General features: G+C 35.2%; 2 protein-coding genes and 1 long non-coding RNA gene across 8 annotated transcripts; 2 read left to right on the top strand and 1 right to left on the bottom strand.

Moving 5' to 3' along the window:
• Positions 1-3,774: 3,774 nt before the first annotated feature.
• Positions 3,775-4,665, bottom strand: LOC106330507. The gene is made up of 2 exons (XM_013768963.1): positions 4,429-4,665; positions 3,775-4,308 (listed from the first exon to the last, which is right to left on the bottom strand). Exons 1-2 carry the CDS (start codon positions 4,663-4,665, stop codon positions 3,775-3,777), a joined length of 771 nt encoding a protein of 256 aa, XP_013624417.1.
• Positions 4,666-9,738: 5,073 nt separating this feature from the next.
• Positions 9,739-11,939, top strand: LOC106333438. Of its 6 annotated transcripts, none has more exons than XR_001268373.1 (6): positions 9,739-10,324; positions 10,460-10,525; positions 10,639-10,730; positions 10,824-10,938; positions 11,121-11,270; positions 11,650-11,939. It is a non-coding gene; the product is annotated as an uncharacterized LOC106333438 (long non-coding RNA). The 6 variants fall into 6 exon arrangements; XR_001268374.1 differs by having other exon boundaries at positions 9,741-10,063; positions 10,141-10,324; positions 10,824-11,270; XR_001268371.1 differs by having other exon boundaries at positions 9,744-10,324; positions 11,212-11,270.
• Positions 11,940-14,715: 2,776 nt separating this feature from the next.
• On the top strand, positions 14,716-18,713 carry LOC106335107 (splicing factor 3B subunit 1-like). Its single transcript, XM_013773534.1, has 2 exons — positions 14,716-14,777; positions 14,863-18,713. The coding sequence occupies exon 2, from the start codon at positions 14,906-14,908 to the stop codon at positions 18,551-18,553; it is 3,648 nt and encodes a 1,215-aa protein (XP_013628988.1). The 5' UTR covers positions 14,716-14,777; positions 14,863-14,905; the 3' UTR covers positions 18,554-18,713.
• Positions 18,714-18,719: the final 6 nt, after the last annotated feature.

Raw genomic sequence — 18,719 nt, 5'->3', positions numbered from 1 at the left:
GACGAAGCCGGATGTCCCTTAGTTAAGGCCCGTTTGCAATGTTTTAACTGGATTTTCATTTATTTTTCTACCCAATAATGCTAAGGGACGGGCCTATCATACGACGATAATGTTGCTCTAAGAGACCGATGTGATTGTTATCTTTGTCTCTATAATAGCATTTAGAGGTAAAATCATTCCAACCCTACTCTATATCTTCCTTTAAAATAGAAATTGCTATTTTCACCTCTATATTTAAAGGAAGAAATAGCATTCCTCTATAATAGAGGCATACTTTTTTATTCACAAAGTGATCCAATAACATTTTACTTTAACAATTATAATCCAAAAAAAATATTTTTTGTGAAAATGTATTGTTTATATAAACATATAATCATACTTTTTATTTACATAATAGTTTCTATAAAAAAATCCAGTGTAAATAATATCATAATTTTATGAATGTTAAACTAAATTGGGTTGGTTTTCGACTTTCACTAATAAAAGATACTATTTGTAAAATTAGAAAAGAATATATCAAGAATATTCCTTTTTAGAGGAAGAAATAGAAAAATACATTGGAGACAATTCATCTCTATTATAGAGTTCCTCTATTTTAGAGGAAAAAAATAGAGAAATACTTTGGAGATGGTCTTAGTACATACTCGTTTCATACAATATTAGACCATCTCCAATGTATTCCTCTATTTTTTCCTCTATAATAGATGAACTGTATAATAAATGTGAGTTTTTCTCCGATGTATTTCTCTATTTCTTCCTCTATAAAAGAATATTCTTAAAATATTCTTTTTTATTTTATAAATAACACATTTAACTTATAAATGTTGCAAATTAACCCATTTATTATAACTTTTATTTATTTTTCATAAAATTGCAATATTATTTAAATTAAACATTTTACTACAAATGACATTAGAAAATAATAATAAAACATAATAGACATTGTCTAAACATCTCTTTACTATATTTTCCCCATAAATGGTCAATTAATGCATTCCGAAGTGAGAAATGAGCTTCCTTATCCTTGATTTTTCTGAATCAACTTAGAAACTCTTGGAACCGATTATCTTCATCATCTGGTATTTGGACTTCTGGTGCTGGAGCTTCTCTTCCAATACACTAGAAGAAGGAAATAAACAATTCTTAGAGAACCCAAAGAAGTCAAGTGAACAAAGACAAACATCAGTTGGAGATTCAAAGACAAAATTTTGCTTTAAAACAGATGAAGGAGAAAAACAAATTTTATTTTGTGACGTAAATTCCATAGAAGATCCAAATGTCCGTGAACATTTCCAAATAGAGAAAGCACATATTTTACAAAAACGCAGTCACCAGCAACAAAATCAGCAAGCTCCTCCTCCACCCACATTGTTTGGACAATATTTTAACAATTTTTGTGGATCCGGAAGTAATTTACCGGAGTATTAAGTTGTTTCAACATGTTGTATTGATCAATATTTAAGTTTAATTTTAATATGTTATCAATATGTAAAATTATGTTAAACTTTTAATAATTAAATTTTAATTAATAGTTTTAATTATCAATATAAAAATTTAGATATCATTCATAAAATAAAAATTCTGGTTTTAAAATAAAATAATTAGTATGTAAGCATAAAATAATTAGATATATTTTTATTTATTTTATTTATAATTATAAAAATTAAAAATTAGTATGTAGACAAAAATCTGTGCATTTATATGTAAAATTGTATTTCTTCATAAACATGTATTTTAGTTATAATCACAAAAGTTAAATGACTATTTTGTATATATTTTTTTTTTTGTTCAAATGACTATTTTGTATATAAAAATTACATTTCTATTATAGATGAATGCTATTTTTTCTCCTAAATATAGAGGAAAAATAGCAATCTCTATTATAAAGGAAGAAATAGAGGTGGGTTGGAGTAGATTTTCCTCTGTTATAGCATATATTGAGGCAAATATATGGGTGGGTTGGAGATGCTCCTATAAGTTTCGAAACTAATAATGCTTATATATTAAGGTATTACTTGCTTTACAAATCTTACATAAATTGTTAATTGAGAACGAATACAAAACATTATGACGGTAAACAAGTAAGTGTAAGTTACGAGGGAGTAAAGCTTATACAGTAAGATGAGAGCTAAGGCCATAATTATCGCCGAACCTTAAGTGAGGTTCTTAAAAAAAAAAAAAAAAAAAAGAATGCTGAAGTCCCCACAAAAACCACTAAATTCGGTTCCAAAAGTCATAAAATAAGGATCAACTTTGAAGTATTTCTTGCAGTGTTCGCGGACCCCACTAATACGTGGTGGCCTGCGATTGGCTCTCTTTTTAATTTTTTTTCAGACAAAAAAAAAATTTCTAAGAAACCAGTCTAGCAGTTTCAGCGATAAAAGATGGTCTAAAGTAACCGATATAAAGATTTTTTAAGAATTTCAGTTTTAGTAATTTAGTTATTTTTTATTTCCTGAATATGGTTAGTGGAGTTGGTGAGGTTCTCTATTGCTTCCCTTCTTTATGTCAAAAGAAAAGTTGAAACATTTAAGTATTACACAAGCTTCTCGAGTTATATTCCAGTAAATTTTTATCTGCATTAGATATGCATTTGAATGTCTCATACGCACACTTTTGAACCGACCGGCCATTATATGTAACCTATGTATCAATAGTATGTAATACGAAACTTGATTAAGCTGTAGTGGATCCGGACTTTTCGGCTACAAGCTAGTGAGGATAATGTTAATCTAAAAGTTGCTTTATTATAGGGTTGCGAGTTTACGACACATGAAAAGCTTTGTAAACAACACTGGCGGTTTATTAATTAACAAAGGGTATTGTGGAAATTTATGAAAGCATACAATTTTTCACAAGGGTGTTGCGTTAATATGATTTTTAAAACTTTTTATTGAAACCGAAAATTTGTCATAAGAAAAACTAACGTTTTACGAGTATCCTAATATATTAAAATACGTATACCTGTAAGTACTAGTGTTTTTAAAACCGAACCGAAAACTGAACCAGAAATATTTTAGGTCACGGTTTAATATGGTTCGACCAGGTCAAACCTGGTTCAATAATTTGGTTTAATATTTTTTTAGTATGTAAATATAAAAGTATATTAGTAAACATGATACATAGTTAAAATATAAATCAATTTTGAACATAAAACATTATAAATATAGATTAGTTTCATGTTTATATGGATGATTTATAGATTTTTGATAGTTTTATTGATTTTTATTGGTTTAATAATTTTGAAATCTGATCCGGCTATGTAATCTGTTCATGGTCAAACCAACTACTAGTCCATCCCAGCTATATAACCGGTTCATGGTCGAACCCGGTCCAACCATCGGATCGGTCCGAATTTAAAAACACTGCGCGTAACAGTTCCGTCTTAGAAATAATACTGGGATATTTGTTTAGTTAATTACATAAGACTAAGAGAATGGTCCCCCAACCCCAACCATCAATGATGCAAGTAGGTTTTATTTTAGTATTTAATGATTGAATTCAAGCTAAAACTATCAAGGCTTTTGTTTACGTCGGGGGTGTAAGAAGCTTTCTATTAAAGTATGGGAAAGCCCGAGAAATTTACAGACTTGACTTTATGGTATTAGTTTCAGCTATTGGGTTAGTAGCATATGTTCGCGTACTTATGTTTCGTTTTTTTTTCTGATAAAATGTTAATATTATACCATTTTTGAATTTTTCACAGTGTTGCATTCAACTTATTACACAAAATGAAACAAGAACAACAAAACACAACACAAGTCGAAAAGAAACCTAAGGAGGCCGATAAAAGGCAAAATAAAGCTGAAGGAGCAAAGGACCGGCTGGAGAGGGTGCTGGGAATGAAAGAAGCCGGTCACGAAGTAACCTATCAAGCGCCAGATGAAGAACACTCGACGAGGAGGACACCGAGGTGAAGATACGCGAGTTCCTTTCTCTCCAGATGATATAGATGATGGACTGAAAGAAAAACTCGAGGAGAATCACTTGCTTGCTGCAGAATACTCGACTGGATGATGCAATCCAAGCTGCTGCTGAGTGTAAGTCTTCAGGCGGGTTGGGCAGAATATTAGATCCAAACTTCAGCCAAAGCGCAGAGGAGAAGCTGCATTCGAAGAAACAGTGGTGATGCGTTTCGACCGCCGAGTTGCAGCGCACGCACTGATCAGTCAGATTTAGACCCCATCGTCGAATTATGTCCTTAGTAGGAAGCCGTCGAAGGAGAGCCAACCAGGACATGAACGTGTTTCTAGGAATGTTTTCCTTGAACCAAATGACTTTATGCCAAAACACAACTGGTGCCGGGATCTGTAGATGCTCCCAGGTGATCTTAGAAGAGAAAGAAGGCCCAAAAGAGTCCCCTTACTTGCGCCATAAGTAACAATCTGGTCCATTCAAGGATGTAGGTGGTTCAATTGAGGTTATTACCATCTGGATATTCTGAATTTCGTGAGACCTAGCAGCAGGGAACCTCCAAGTCCCATCAACCGTTGCATCAGACACCGAAGCACCAATCCTGACTCTTAGACTGGGAGGACCAGTTTGACCCGCCACTCCAATTAATGGACCCAAATTTGTCCAGTGATCATAGCAGAAACTAGTTGTTTTCCCATCTCCAATGGCACATCTCATAAGTTCTGATACAATGGGTTTTAGTTGCAGCATGCTACAGATTGCTGGCGAGAAACGAGGTGAGTCGGGAGTGTGCCAGAACCCAGTACGCTGGAAAATTTGTTTCGTTCTTTCTTAAGCCTTTGGTCCTTTGGATGTATCTCATGTAAATATGTCTTGCATGCTGCTTAAATTTGAATGTCCTCGTAGTTTTGTACTATCAACTGAGGGAATCACTAAAGATTTTACGAAAAATTTGGCCATGTTTGTACAACTCCAGTATTCTACTGTCTTGTATTTGTATGGTTTTGAATCACTACAAGAAATATGTACATTCTTAGCGCGGAAAATATGCTATAGTAGGGGTTTCATAGCGAATTCATAAATGCTATGTCATCGGCAGCCATCGTAGGTACGCCCTCTACGATAGCATTTTTTGAACGCTACGAAATGTACAGATACGATAGCAATGTTTGAATGATATTATTTAAATTAACTATAGCACTACTTTCGTACTATGATAGGTCATTATACAATAAATAAATAAAAAATTATAACTAAAAATTAAAAAAATAAATAAAAATTAAATGAAAATTGTTTTATAATTTAAAATAAAATAAATTTTATTTATAAATTAAAATTGGTTTACAAATACATTCCGGTTTACAATACTAAACCAGAAATTAAAAAATAAAATCAAAGCACACAATTTTCCTTACTCGGTTCAAATCTAAAAGAAATCTAAACCTCGAGCCGCCTCCTTCATGAGCCTTACGCCTCTTCCAGCCTTGACCGGAGACGTTGTCGTCTCTGCTTCCGGCGTCAGTGTCTCCTCCACTGCAGCTTCCGTGCCTCCTCCCACTTCCCGTCAACCATCTTTTGACTTTCCACCTTACTCAAGCTTTGTCTGCCAAATTAGCCTTCCTTAACCTTCGTTTGTCTTCTCATCCTTCCTCAATCTTGTGAATACTTCTTTACGTTTGTTTGAGACCTCTGTTCGTCATCTCCAGTCTCACATCTCCATTCACGAATCTAGATCTGAAAAAAAAAATGTGAAACAAAAATCTTTGAGATTAGAAGATAAAAGAGAGTAATGGGGGTAGAGGAAGAATCGATTGTGATTGAGGCAGAAGCAGTGGTGGTAGTGGAGAAGATGGTCGCTTGTGGTTGAGTAACGAGGAGGAGGAGGAGGATGCGATTGTGGTCCGCGAAGGTGGGGAACAAGGAGGAGGAGGCGGCGGATGTGATGGTGGCGTCGGGCGGAGGTGATGGTGGGTGAGGTAGAAGTAGTGGTAGACGAGGTGACTGTGATGATGGTTTGTGTTTGTAGAATAAGGATTGCTATGGTGAAGAAAGAAGAAGAGTAGAAAGATGAAATGAAATCTCAGAAGAGATGAGAAGAGAGAAACGTGAGAGTCTGGAGGTGAGAGGAAGACCAAAAGAAAATGATAGGACAAGGAGGAGAGTGAATTAGATCCATTGGATCAAAATAATCAATGGTTAAAATTAGCTATCTTTGTCATCAAATATTAACCAATCTCAACATTTCACTTTATTATATTATTTGTATTGAAATGATTAATTAAGAGGAAGAAAAAAAAAGAATTGATTAATTGATTATTTTGTGACCATACGATTTTTCATATCAACGGTGGATGGCTAATCAAAGTCAATCCTTCCCTTTGTGCCTTGACCAGTCAGAAGCAAGCTTTCTATTTTTTATTTAGTTTTTAATATTTTGTTACTTTTGTAAGTAAGAGTTAGAAAATAATAAGGGTTAGAAGCACAAATATGGGATTTGAAATTTAAAATAAATTTAGATATTTTATGATATAAGATTTAGAAATAAAGTTTAGTCTTTATGATATAAGGTTTGAAGTATTTGGTTTAGGGTTTATATTTGGGGTATAAGGCTTGAAAATTATAAATATTAAGTTTGAATGTTAATTTCACATATACTACAGCAATAAGATTTGTATATTTAAAAATTAAAGTTTTAAGGATTTTAGTATGCATTTAAGGTATATGATTTAGGGTATGGTTTGGATTTATAGTTTAAGGCAAGGTTCTAAAAATCGGTCTAGGCGGCGCCTAGGCCCCAGCCTAGGCGGCAACTCGGTCCTATCTGAAACGATTTTCTTAAAATCCGATTTATACCGATTTATATGACTCAAATTGGATTAAAATGTTCTAAATCGGTTAAAATTGGTTAAAATCGATCTAAAATTGTCTATATATATTAAATTAAGCAATAATATTATTACAAATCTACAAATTTGTCTACTTTCTTCTGTTTTGTATATCTAATTTTGATAATTCATCACAATAATTTTATAATTAAACTTAAAAACTAAAATATGTCCTATAAATGTATAAAATATATAAAATAAATCAATAATTTGCTAACGCCTAGGCCTCGCCTATGCCCCGAATAATCCGCCTAGTCGCTAGTCTTCTATAAAGCACCTAGTTACCACCTAGCGATTTTAGAACATTGGTTTAAGGTTTGAATTTAAGATATGAAACTATATATATATGGTATAGTACATAGGGTTTGAAGTATATTTGGGGTTTGGGGAATAGGGTTTGGAGTTGAGATATAGGGTTTGGAAATTATTTTTTTATAGTTTAGAGGTTATAAATGTTAAAATGAATTTAAAGTTATAAACTAATTAAAGAATTTTGAAAAGTAAAAATTGTGTTTAGATATAAAAGAGTTTGATTGAAGATTTAATATTTGTGTTGAGGAAATTAAAATTTAAGATAAAAATATTAAATTCTGAGATAGTTTTAAGTTTTGAAGTTATAATATGAAAATATTAGAGTTTTAAGGGTTGTCTATAGAATTTAGCGTTTAAAACCATGTTTAGGGTTTAGGGTTCAAATAGCTTTTCTTAGCGTTAGAAAAATGCTATTATACGTCTTTGATAGCATTACTGAAGCCGCTTAAATAATGTCGTTGGCGCTTAAGTCATTCTTCCGCTGAGTATTGGTGGAATCAGTGATTTTATATTCCCGCTCACTTAATTTTTTAAATAGCATTAATTAAGTGATATTTTAGGTTTTTCTCTATCATAGCGTTTATCTAACGCTATTATATAATACGAAAATTTATAAATCATCAACGATAGCAGTTCAGTAAAACGTGCTATAACAATGTGCTATCAATGTAAACTTTTTTTGTAGTGAATTTTGATATTCTACTGTCTTGTATGCTATGAAAGAGGCTATCTATAATATATTATATCTATCTATCTATATAAATAAAGAAGGGTTTCTTTCACTCCTAGACCATCCACATCAGATTCCATGTCACTAATTCGGTGTCTGTGGTGACGACACGTGTCACAGTCAATCAAAAGTCAATGTTTCATTAATTCTTGAGTTTAATGGGTTTTATGTGTTTACTACGGTCCAAATACATCTTCTCTAAAAAAATTGTATATGAAACTTAGGAAAAGTGGATGTCGAGCAACAATTATCGTTCAGTCAACTGTCAATAGAAATCCAACCGGTGACGAACGATTCCGATCAATGTCAGTTAGAAGCCGAATAGATTTCTTTAATCTGGCGCCGTTATGGAAATTAACTTGGTCCATGCATCTTCATTACCCTTCACATTAATACCTACTATCTACTTCTCACACGATCTCACATTCAATGAATCCATTCATTCATTCCTTTGTGTTAATCTTCCATTATAAATATGAAGGTTTTCTTCCAACAAAATCATCAGTTCATTTCTCTTGATAAACAACACAAAAAGGTGATAAAAAAGATGTGTTAAGCCGAAGGTTGTACTTAACGGACTGTGATAGAAAAGTGATAAGAAACAGAAAAAATGAGATGAAAAACAGAATAACGAGAGAATAAGAGAAAAGAGGAAGACGATAGAAGAGGGGATATGACTTTTTTTTTATTCAACATTTTCTTTAAAAAATCTATTTATCTTTAGCTCATAATAATTTACAACATTTTAGTGTTGATTTTTCATTATTGTGGTTCCCTAAAAGGTTGTTGGCCCTGATCTCAAGGATACAAAAGTTAGTGCATACACTTATAGATATATAATCATGTGTGAGTATGCATGATTGTGATTTATGAGTATATTTCAATTGCATCTTTTCCGTACCGACTACTGGACTGTGAACTCTATTTAACTTGGCTGCTTCTGTGTCTCCAAAATTGGCTGAGTTTTGATATATACATAAAATACATTATTCTTATTATACTTCTAAGTTTGAGTCTGCATATATCACAATAAAATGAGAACATTGAACGAATGAGCTGAGTGTGGAATACTAAATATGTTCTTACATGAAATTGAAGCGTTGTAGTTTTTTCCAAATACTAACTTCCTATAACATACATACTCTCTTCTCGACAAATGGCACCTTCTAACATAATAAAAAACAATCACAACGTTGACACATTTGAAAGAAAATTCGTCCAACCGCACATCCTAAAACTAATACGATATGAAAAACAATAGTTTCAAATATATATATATATGAAAATAATGTTTCATTTGAAATCAACCTAAAATAATATTTTAGCACATAATTAATAATATAATATCAAAGACATAAATTTTAAAATATTCATAAGAAAAAATATAATCTAAAATTTTTGTATTAAACATTATTTTACTTATTATCAAAATTATCATAATTATAGTAGAATAAAAAAAATAAAATATGTAAAACTATTATGTATTCATGAACATTTTAATATTAAGATGATCATGGTCTATAAAAAGAACAACAAAACAAATACAATGAAAGTTAATATCACCTTAAATTTTAAGTAAGCTAAACATTTTGAAATACTCTTTAACTGATATATATATATATATATATGTATTTTTGGTTAGTAACACCCCCGTAGCGTGAATAGAGAGAGAAAAAAAAAAATTATGCTAATAGTAAAAATTAGTTTTTTGGTTAATTTTAAATTAGGAACCTATTATATCTCATATACATCTCTTGCAAATGTAAACATAAAACATAAATCATATAAAAATAATAATCTTGTTTACAAGGAAAGTATATCTCGCTAGTATATCTAATTATATAAAGTAGCCTTTTGCTTCACTCCCAGCTATGCCACATGGGATGCCAGCGCACAAATTCCTTCTCCCAACGGCTGACACGTGTACCTGTTTAATGAAACGCGGAGTGTTGGATTTCATCTATTGGGCCTTGCTTCGCGAAATGGTTTTCGGCCCAGGGACAACAACGACTTGCCGAAAGGCCCGAAACCCTAGCACTGCGATGAAGGTCACATTTGATTTCTCCGTCTCGATTCGATCTGATAGGCGGAGGCGATGACGTTCCAGATCCGTAACGGGAGCGTTATGATTCTTTGAGTTTTATAAAAATAGATGTCGTTTCTTTTCGATCAGCGCTTTACAGTTTTATGGTAGCGATCTTTTGAGCTTTCTCTTACCATGGTATGTCAACACCCACTTCTGGTACTTTTTCTGCAACCACCGTAGAGATTCCAAAGCGAGCTTCTGTTTATGTAAAGGAGGTGCCGACTAAATCTCCAACGAAAAGCGCCTCCGTGTCTGATAATGGAGGAGACGAGACTGATTTCCCAATCACCACAACGGAAATCATTGTTTCAAGATGCTCAGTGAGTTAATGAAAATTGGGATCTGAAACAATTCGAAAAGAAGGCAAAACAGAGTGGGATTCGGTAATAGTTGCTGGTTAGATCCTCTAAAGCTCAAATCTTTATTTCAGTTATGCATTCATGTTATGTAAGCTTCTTGCTTTGCTTTTGTGATAAGGTATAAGGAGATGAGTGATTGATTGTTCAATGTGTGCTATTACTTTACTTACAGATGCAAAGAGGAGAAAGTGGCTTCAAAAAAAGAAAAGGAAGCATAGTACAGTTGGCGTCATCACAGGTATGGATGGAGAACCTTTTCCTCTCTCTCTCTCTCTCTCTCTCTCTCTCTCTCTCTCTCTTTTTCTAGGAAAATGAATTGAATTGATGCTTTTTTCATGTTGGGATAATGAGGAGAAAAATAGTAGGTGAATGGAACATGTGCCGGGATCGTTCGGCACCAGCGCCAGTTTCGCTCTTCTTTTCGACCAAATCATATTTAACAGGTCCATCAAGATGTGATCTTTATTTACGATTGTTGGGTGGTTTGATTCCAGATCGAAACTTTTACTGACGAAGGAGTGATTTTGTGGATGCAGGTCAATTAGATTTGTGAGGCTACATGGTATTCACTGTACATTGGCAGGGAAAATGCGTACGTAAGGTTCAGTTGTAACGCTGGTGGTGCTATGGGGATGAACATGGTATCCAAAGGTGTGCATAATTTTCTTGATTTATTCATTGATGCTTTAGCTGACATGAACGTGATCAAAATCTCTGGTGAATTCCTTTTATATGTTATTGGTTTGATTTGAGAGAAAAAAAACTTCCTTTTAGCTCAGTGCCATCTTGAGACTTAAAAACTCATTTATTGGTCGGTACTTCTTCTCGGACAGGAAACTGCTGTAAACTGGACCGACAGAAATGACAAATCATTAATTACCGTTTCGTTTGTATATTTTATTTCGGTTTGTTCATGTACTACAGCCGACACTCATGCAAACCACCGTCCAACGTTCACCACATTCAAACATATCTGATAAAAGGTATGCTATGTCCCGTGGAAATCATCATTTTAATCTTCTCATTAACTTATAAAAAACTCAGAAAGTGTCCTTCAAACATTCGACACCAGTCTTGACAATTCTTGGACCCTAGCTATTGAATGTCTTATTCCTTAAAACATACCCCATCAAAGGTTCTGATTTCGTTCTTTACGCTCTGTCTAATGATCAAAATATTTTTAATACAATCTGATTTAATCAATTATTCTACTTGCAAAATTCTTCTCATAGGTGTTTTGATGATTTTAGCATTTAGTTGTTTAGTTTATTTGTTTAAACTTGGCAATAGCATCTTCTTCTGCTTTCATAAGATAATGCTATGACCGTATGTGATTTATTTTTGTTCTTGCGTTCTTTTCAGTGTGACCATAAGATGAAGGGAAATTGAATTTAAAGCTTGAGCTTGATTTTCAGTACGAATCAGACACTCTCACACTTATGTGCAAGGTCTTGGTCAAGATTTCAGTGGGAGAGGAATCACAAAGGAGGTAAAGAATTTGAAGTTTGGCATCATAATCTAGGAAGATGCAAATGATCTTTCTGATGTTGTTTTCTCACTTCTCTTAAAATGTCAGCCGGATGATTTCGTGTTTGATGAATATTGTATGATGATAACATTTACTTGGGATAATATTTTTTCCTTCGTCCCTTTATACTTTTGTAAAATTATAACGTTTATTCTATCAACTACCAAACAACGAAACATGTTAGGAACGAGAGGTATGTAGACTTCAAGCATTAACCTAAATTAATAGAGCTTAAGAAGATTAAAAAACTCTTACGGAAAACTTACGCAGTAGAATGACGAACAAGCTACTAAGTTAGTAGAACTTAGTTATAACTGTAACACAAACTAAAATTTAGTAGCAATATCTACAAACCATAACATTTGGTTTAAACTACTAAAATCTGGTAGTACACAAAGGTAAGACCTCCACAATTGTCTTAATCAAATAAAATAATGTATAATACATATGTTAATAACAGTTACAGTCTTTCAATAACTTACCCATAAATTTCCAATATGTTTTTTCAATTTAAAGAGTAGCAGGGAGATTGAAGTATTACTTTCATTAGGAGAAAACCATCACATTTTAATTAAAACATACACAGACTAAGTTACTCACACTAGCAAAACGTTATTTTGTCCTTACATAATATAAGCTATTCCTTAGCATATTTCTCTGGTATGATCATTGCATAAAACTATGTACATAAAGGGCATAATTATATGTACATAAAGGGCATCATTAATCCTATTATATTAGATTGTTCTTCGATAGGATAATGAAAGCTATTGTCATTATAATTTAGTCTAAAAATATTTATTAAAGATAATAACATGATCTCTGAATTCTATTTTTTTGTTTGTTTATAATATCATTTACAATCTACAATTTTTTAAAAAATGCTTCACAGAGTTAATATAAATTTATGTAAAATAGTTTTTTATAACTTCCCGCCCGTAGGGCGGGCCGACCCTAGTATATATATAAAGAAGAGTTTTCTTCACTCCTAGGCCATCAACATAGGATGCCACGTCAGAAAGTCGAAGGCTGTCGTCGCGACACGTGTCACTGCATTCAAAACACATCACTTTGTTAAATGAATATATCTCTTCGCATTTCCATACATACAAGTAGTATGTAACTGACACTTTAATGCACATCAATAAGCGTTTATATATATATATATATAGAGATCCATCGCAGCCACTACATATCCTAACAATACTCTAAAATCTTTTTAAACAACTTTTAGTTAAGGTCTAGAGATAAAACAGGGAAAGACTAGAGTTACAGGCAGATAGTGGAGTAACATAAGACGTCGTCATCTTTGCTCAATCACGAGCACATCTAACATTATCGACGCCGCTTGACATCGAGTTTGTTCTGCTTATGTATCTTTAAAACATCCAAAAATTGTTTTTTTGGATCATTGAAAAATATTCTTATTCAGAGATTATATGTTTGTTAGTATTGATTGTATAGGATGTTTAGGCATACATATTAAACACGTATGTTTACAGATACAAAATAGTACTCGATTTCTGTTAAATATTGTAATAGTGGATTAGACTAAAAAGGAAAAAATGTGCTTATAATATGTTTTAGTTTTTAGTCTGAGGAAAAGAAAAATAATAATAATAAGTAGATGTAGTGTATTATTATACGGGAATTATTATGATTTTGAAACTTGAGAGATTATTATGATTTTGAAACTAAAACAAATATATAGAAAAATTGCACATTTTGGATGCGAGTGCAATTCATATTAACCGGGTTTAGTTTAGAGTGCAATATTATCCTCAAAAAAATAATTGGATAGAAATTATATTTATATCCACAAACTAGATAATTTTAGTTTTATAAAAAAATTTAAATTTGTGTACATTAATTATTTTACTTAATTTTTAAAAAGTTTTGTTTTGAACTTCAGAAATTTTATTATCACTACGTTATAAATATATTCTTAATTTTAATATTTAAATATTAGATGAAATAATTTATAAGAAAAGTCTTCTTTTACCATCAATTTGAGATATTAATATATTCATATTTTAAATTTACAAAAAAATTTAATACAAATATCGAAAATTATATATAGTTATTCTATTAACTAACATGTACTATAGCGTAATAAAATAATTTTAAAATAATAGTTAGTTTAATATGTATTTTGTTGATTTATAATATTTTTGTACATAATAATATATGGTCGTATAAGTTTTGTTTGTGGATAATATTCTATAGCCAGTTTAAAATTTTATGTAAGTATAAATATATAATCATCAAGGCATACTATTCCTCTGCTTATTTGGTGTGTTTTACATTTGCTTTAATTTATCTTTAACAAATTACTGACATAATATAAAGCAAAAATAAATCTTCAAGTATAACATAAATATAAAAAAACAACAACAAATACTAATAGTAGCAATGATATTGTCCTAAACAACTGCAAATATATTTTTAGCGAATAAGATTACCTTAAAGTTAAAATTTTATTTTTTACAGTATTAGATACTCTGACATAAAAAAAAATTATGGTAATTGAAAATTCAATTTCATTCTCTTAGCATAATCACACTTGCAACCAACTGAAGATAGAAGAAAATTTACATAAAATTATATATTTCATAAAAACCGATATATCGAATTCCGCACATCACGAGGAGGTGCCCTTGTGATGTTAAATAGATAAGGTGTAAGAAACGGGAGAACGTAATGATGGTCAACAGACGTAGTTGGATCTTCAATAAGACTTTTGGGCTTTTATGAATGAACCTAAGTAAATAAAAAAAGTTTATGGGCTCAAGTCAAAATTAGACCCGAACCTGATAACCGACTCGCAAAGTCGGTTCCAATCACTTCAAATCCCAACTTTCCATTAATTTCCTGCATGTTTATAAACCCTAGTTCTTTCTCTCTTCTCGTTATCGCGCTCAACTTTCTCCGCATTCAACCGCAGGCGATTTTCGATACTCGGGTGAGTTCTTCTTGTGCCTTTTTCATCGGATCATCTTCTGTTTCGCTTTGTTTACTATTCTCTCAATTCTAAGCTCCTCTTGTAGTTGTTCTTGGAGGAAGCAGCTTTCGTTTGAGTATATCTCTATCATGGCGAATATAGACCCCGAGATCGCCAAAACTCAAGAAGAGAGACGGAAGTTAGAAGCAGAACGCGAGGGAGTTTCCCTCACGTTTGTGACTCTCGATCGTGATCTCTACGGAGGCAACGAACGTGATTCCTACTCGACTTCCATCGCACCAAACGACGAGGAGGATCCCAATCTCGACACCCACGGGTCGCTTGTGGCTCAGCGTCTCGCCTCCTTCACCGCTCCCAAGTCTATCCTCAACGAGGTGGCTCGTCTTCACAGCGAAGATGATGATGACGACGGTGGATTCAAGCCGAGACAGACTATCGCGGAGCGCGAGGGTGAGTACCGGAACAGGAGACTTAATCGGGTTCTCTCTCCGGATAGAGTTGATCCGTTTGCTATGGGAGAGAAGACGCCTGATCCGAGTGTTAGAACTTATAATGATCATATGAGGGAGACGGCTGTGCAGAGGGAGAGGGAGGAAACCTTGAGGCTTATTGCTAAGAAGAAGAAGCTTGCGGAAGAAGCTGCCAAGAAACAGAAAGATTCTGCTCATTCCAAGAAGAGGAACAGGTGGGAGCAAGACGGTGGTGCTGAAACCTCTTCAAAGAAAGCTAAAGCATCAGATTCTGTTTGGGATGCAACTCCAGGGAGAGTTTCTGTTGGAAGAAGGAACAGATGGGATGAGCCCACACCTGGTCGTGTGACTGATTCCGATGCAACTCCTTCAGGTGTTACTTGGGACTCGACTCCCAAAGGTTATGCAACTCCAACCCCGAAGCGTCAGCGTTCTAGGTGGGACGAGACACCAGCCACTATGGGGAGTGCTACTTACACCCCTGGTTTCACTCCATTTCAGATTAATCTGCTTGGTGCTATGACACCGGATCAGTACAATCAGGCGAGGTGGGAGAAGGAAATTGAAGAGAGAAACAAGCCAATGAGTGATGAAGAGCTTGACGCCATGTTTCCTAAAGGATACAAGGTTTTGAACCAGCCTGCTTCTTATGTTCCCATTCGATCCCCTGCTAGGAAGGTTATAGGAACCCCGACACCCATGACAACTCCTGGCTACATTATTCCCGAGGAAAACCGCGGGCAGCAGTACGATGTTCCCCCGGAACTTCCCGGTGGGCTGCCGTTTATGAAACCAGAGGATTATCAGTATTTCGGAGCGCTCTTGAATGAAGAGAAGGAAGAAGAACTGTCTCCTGATGAGCAGAAAGAACGCAAGATAATGGCACTGTTGCTGAAGGTGAAAAACGGAACGCCTGCACAGAGGAAAACAGCTTTGAGGCAGCTTACTGATAAGGCCCGTGAGTTTGGCGCTGGTCCTTTGTTTAATAAAATCTTGCCCTTGCTCATGCAACCCACTTTGGAAGATCAAGAGAGGCATCTTTTGGTGAAAGTGATTGATAGGATTCTGTACAAACTTGATGAGCTTGTACGGCCCTACGTCCACAAGATTCTCGTTGTTATTGAGCCTTTGTTGATCGATGACGATTATTATGCCCGTGCAGAAGGGAGAGAAATTATCTCTAACCTTAGCAAAGCAGCTGGTTTAGCCACCATGATTGCAGCTATGCGTCCGGATATTGATAACGCTGATGAATACGTGAGGAACACAACAGCGAGAGCTTTCGCTGTGGTCGCTTCGGCGCTTGGAATCCCTGCACTATTGCCGTTCCTGAAAGCTGTTTGCCAGAGTAAGAAGTCATGGCAGGCACGACACACTGGAATCAAGATTGTGCAGCAGATTGCCATACTAATTGGCTGTGCCGTTTTGCCTCACTTGAATTCTCTAGTAGAACTTATCGAACACGGTCTCAGTGATGAAAACCTGAAGGTTAGGACTATTACGTCCTTGTCACTGGCTGCTCTCGCCGAGGCTTCTGCTCCTTATGGTATTGAGAGCTTCGACTCTGTTCTTATACCTCTGTGGAAAGGTATTAGGTCTCACCGTGGCAAAGTCTTGGCTGCGTTCTTGAAGGCGATTGGTTTTATCATCCCTTTGATGGATGCTGGGTATGCGAGATACTTTACAAAAGAAGTGATGGTGATCTTGATTAGGGAGTTCCAGTCGCCTGATGAAGAGATGAGGAATATTGTACTCAAGGTGGTGAAACAGTGTGCAAGTACCGAAGGTGTTGAAGCGGATTACATCCGCAGCGATGTTCTGCCTGAGTTTTTCAAACATTTGTGGGTTAAGAGAATGGCTCTGGATAAAAGAAACTATAAGTCGCTTGTTGAAACTACTGTTGAGATTGCGAACAAGGTTGGTGTTGCGGATATCGTGGAAAGATTGGTTAACGGACTTAAAGATGAGAGTGAATTGTACCGGCGTATGGTTATGGAAGCCATTGACAAGGTTGTCACAAACTTGGGAGCATCGGATATTGTTGCGAGATCGGAGGAGCTGCTCATAGATGGCATTCTTTATGCTTTCCAAGAACAGACAAACGACGATGCTAATGTGATGCTTAATGGGTTCGGTGCTGTAGTGAATGGACTTGGTCAGCGAGTAAAGCCTTACCTTCCTCAGATCTGTGGCACCATCAAGTGGAGGTTAACCTACAAGAGTGCAAACGTAAGACAGCAAGCCGCTGATCTCATCTCTAGAATCGCTGTTGTTATGAAGCAGTGCGGAGAGGAACAGTTGATGGGACATCTCGGTGTTGTCCTGTACGAGTATCTTGGAGAAGAGTACCCTGAAGTCTTGGGATCAGTTCTTGGAGCTTCAAAAGCTATCGTCAACGTGATTGGTATGACAAAGATGACGCCTCCCATTAAGGATCTGCTTCCAAGACTGACTCCGATTTTGAAGAACCGACACGAGAAAGTGCAAGAGAATTGTATCGATCTTGTTGGTAGGATTGCTGATCGTGGTGCTGAGTTTGTTCCAGCAAGAGAATGGATGAGAATCTGTTTCGAGCTTCTTGAAATGCTCAAAGCTCATAAGAAAGGTATTCGCCGTGCAACTGTCAACACTTTCGGGTACATCGCCAAAGCCATTGGACCACAAGACGTGCTAGCCACGTTACTGAACAATCTCAGAGTCCAAGAACGCCAGAACCGTGTTTGCACCACAGTCGCAATCGCCATAGTCGCTGAAACATGCTCTCCGTTTACCGTCTTACCCGCTTTGGTGAACGAGTACCGAGTCCCAGAGCTCAACGTCCAAAACGGTGTCCTGAAATCCCTCTCTTTCCTCTTCGAGTACATTGGAGAAATGGGGAAGGATTACATATACGCAGTCACGCCGTTGCTCGAAGACGCGCTCATGGACAGAGATTTGGTTCACAGACAAACCGCGGCTTCAGCTGTTAAACACATGGCTCTAGGTGTAGCTGGGTTGGGTTGTGAAGACGCTTTGGTTCACTTGCTTAACTTGATCTGGCCCAACATTTTCGAGACATCTCCTCACGTCATCAACGCTGTGATGGAAGCCATTGAAGGAATGAGGGTTGCGTTAGGTGGAGCAGTTATACTGAACTATTGTCTGCAGGGTTTGTTTCACCCGGCTCGCAAAGTCCGTGAAGTGTACTGGAAGATATACAATTCGCTTTACATTGGTGCTCAGGACACGCTTGTTGCTTCTTACCCGGTCTTTGAGAATGAGCAGACCAATATTTATAGCCGACCCGAGCTAACTATGTCCCTCTGAAGGAAAAGATAAGACGTTCTCCTTACACCTCAAGTCTCCTTTTTTTTTTTTTAGTAGTCAATAGGCTTTGTTGCAAATCCCTTTATTGACTTTTAAATTCATTTCGTTGTAATGCAGGCAATAACGTTGCAGCTTCGATGGTTCCCTATTATTTGTCCAAATTTTC

This window comes from Brassica oleracea, chromosome C3 (assembly GCF_000695525.1).
Source record: "Brassica oleracea var. oleracea cultivar TO1000 chromosome C3, BOL, whole genome shotgun sequence".
Lineage (NCBI taxonomy): Eukaryota > Viridiplantae > Streptophyta > Magnoliopsida > Brassicales > Brassicaceae > Brassica > Brassica oleracea.
Note: the sequence above shows the minus strand (reverse complement) of the source record. Positions and strands in the feature narration are given on the sequence as shown.

Coding starts and splice junctions, on each gene's coding strand:
- LOC106330507 (XM_013768963.1), bottom strand. CDS start 4,665: ATGCTGCAACTAAAACCCATTGTATCAGAACTTATGAGATGTGCCATT. Junction 4,309..4,428: donor AAATTCAGAATATCCAGATG/GTAATAACCTCA, acceptor GAGCATCTACAG/ATCCCGGCACCAGTTGTGTT.
- LOC106335107 (XM_013773534.1), top strand. CDS start 14,906: ATGGCGAATATAGACCCCGAGATCGCCAAAACTCAAGAAGAGAGACGG.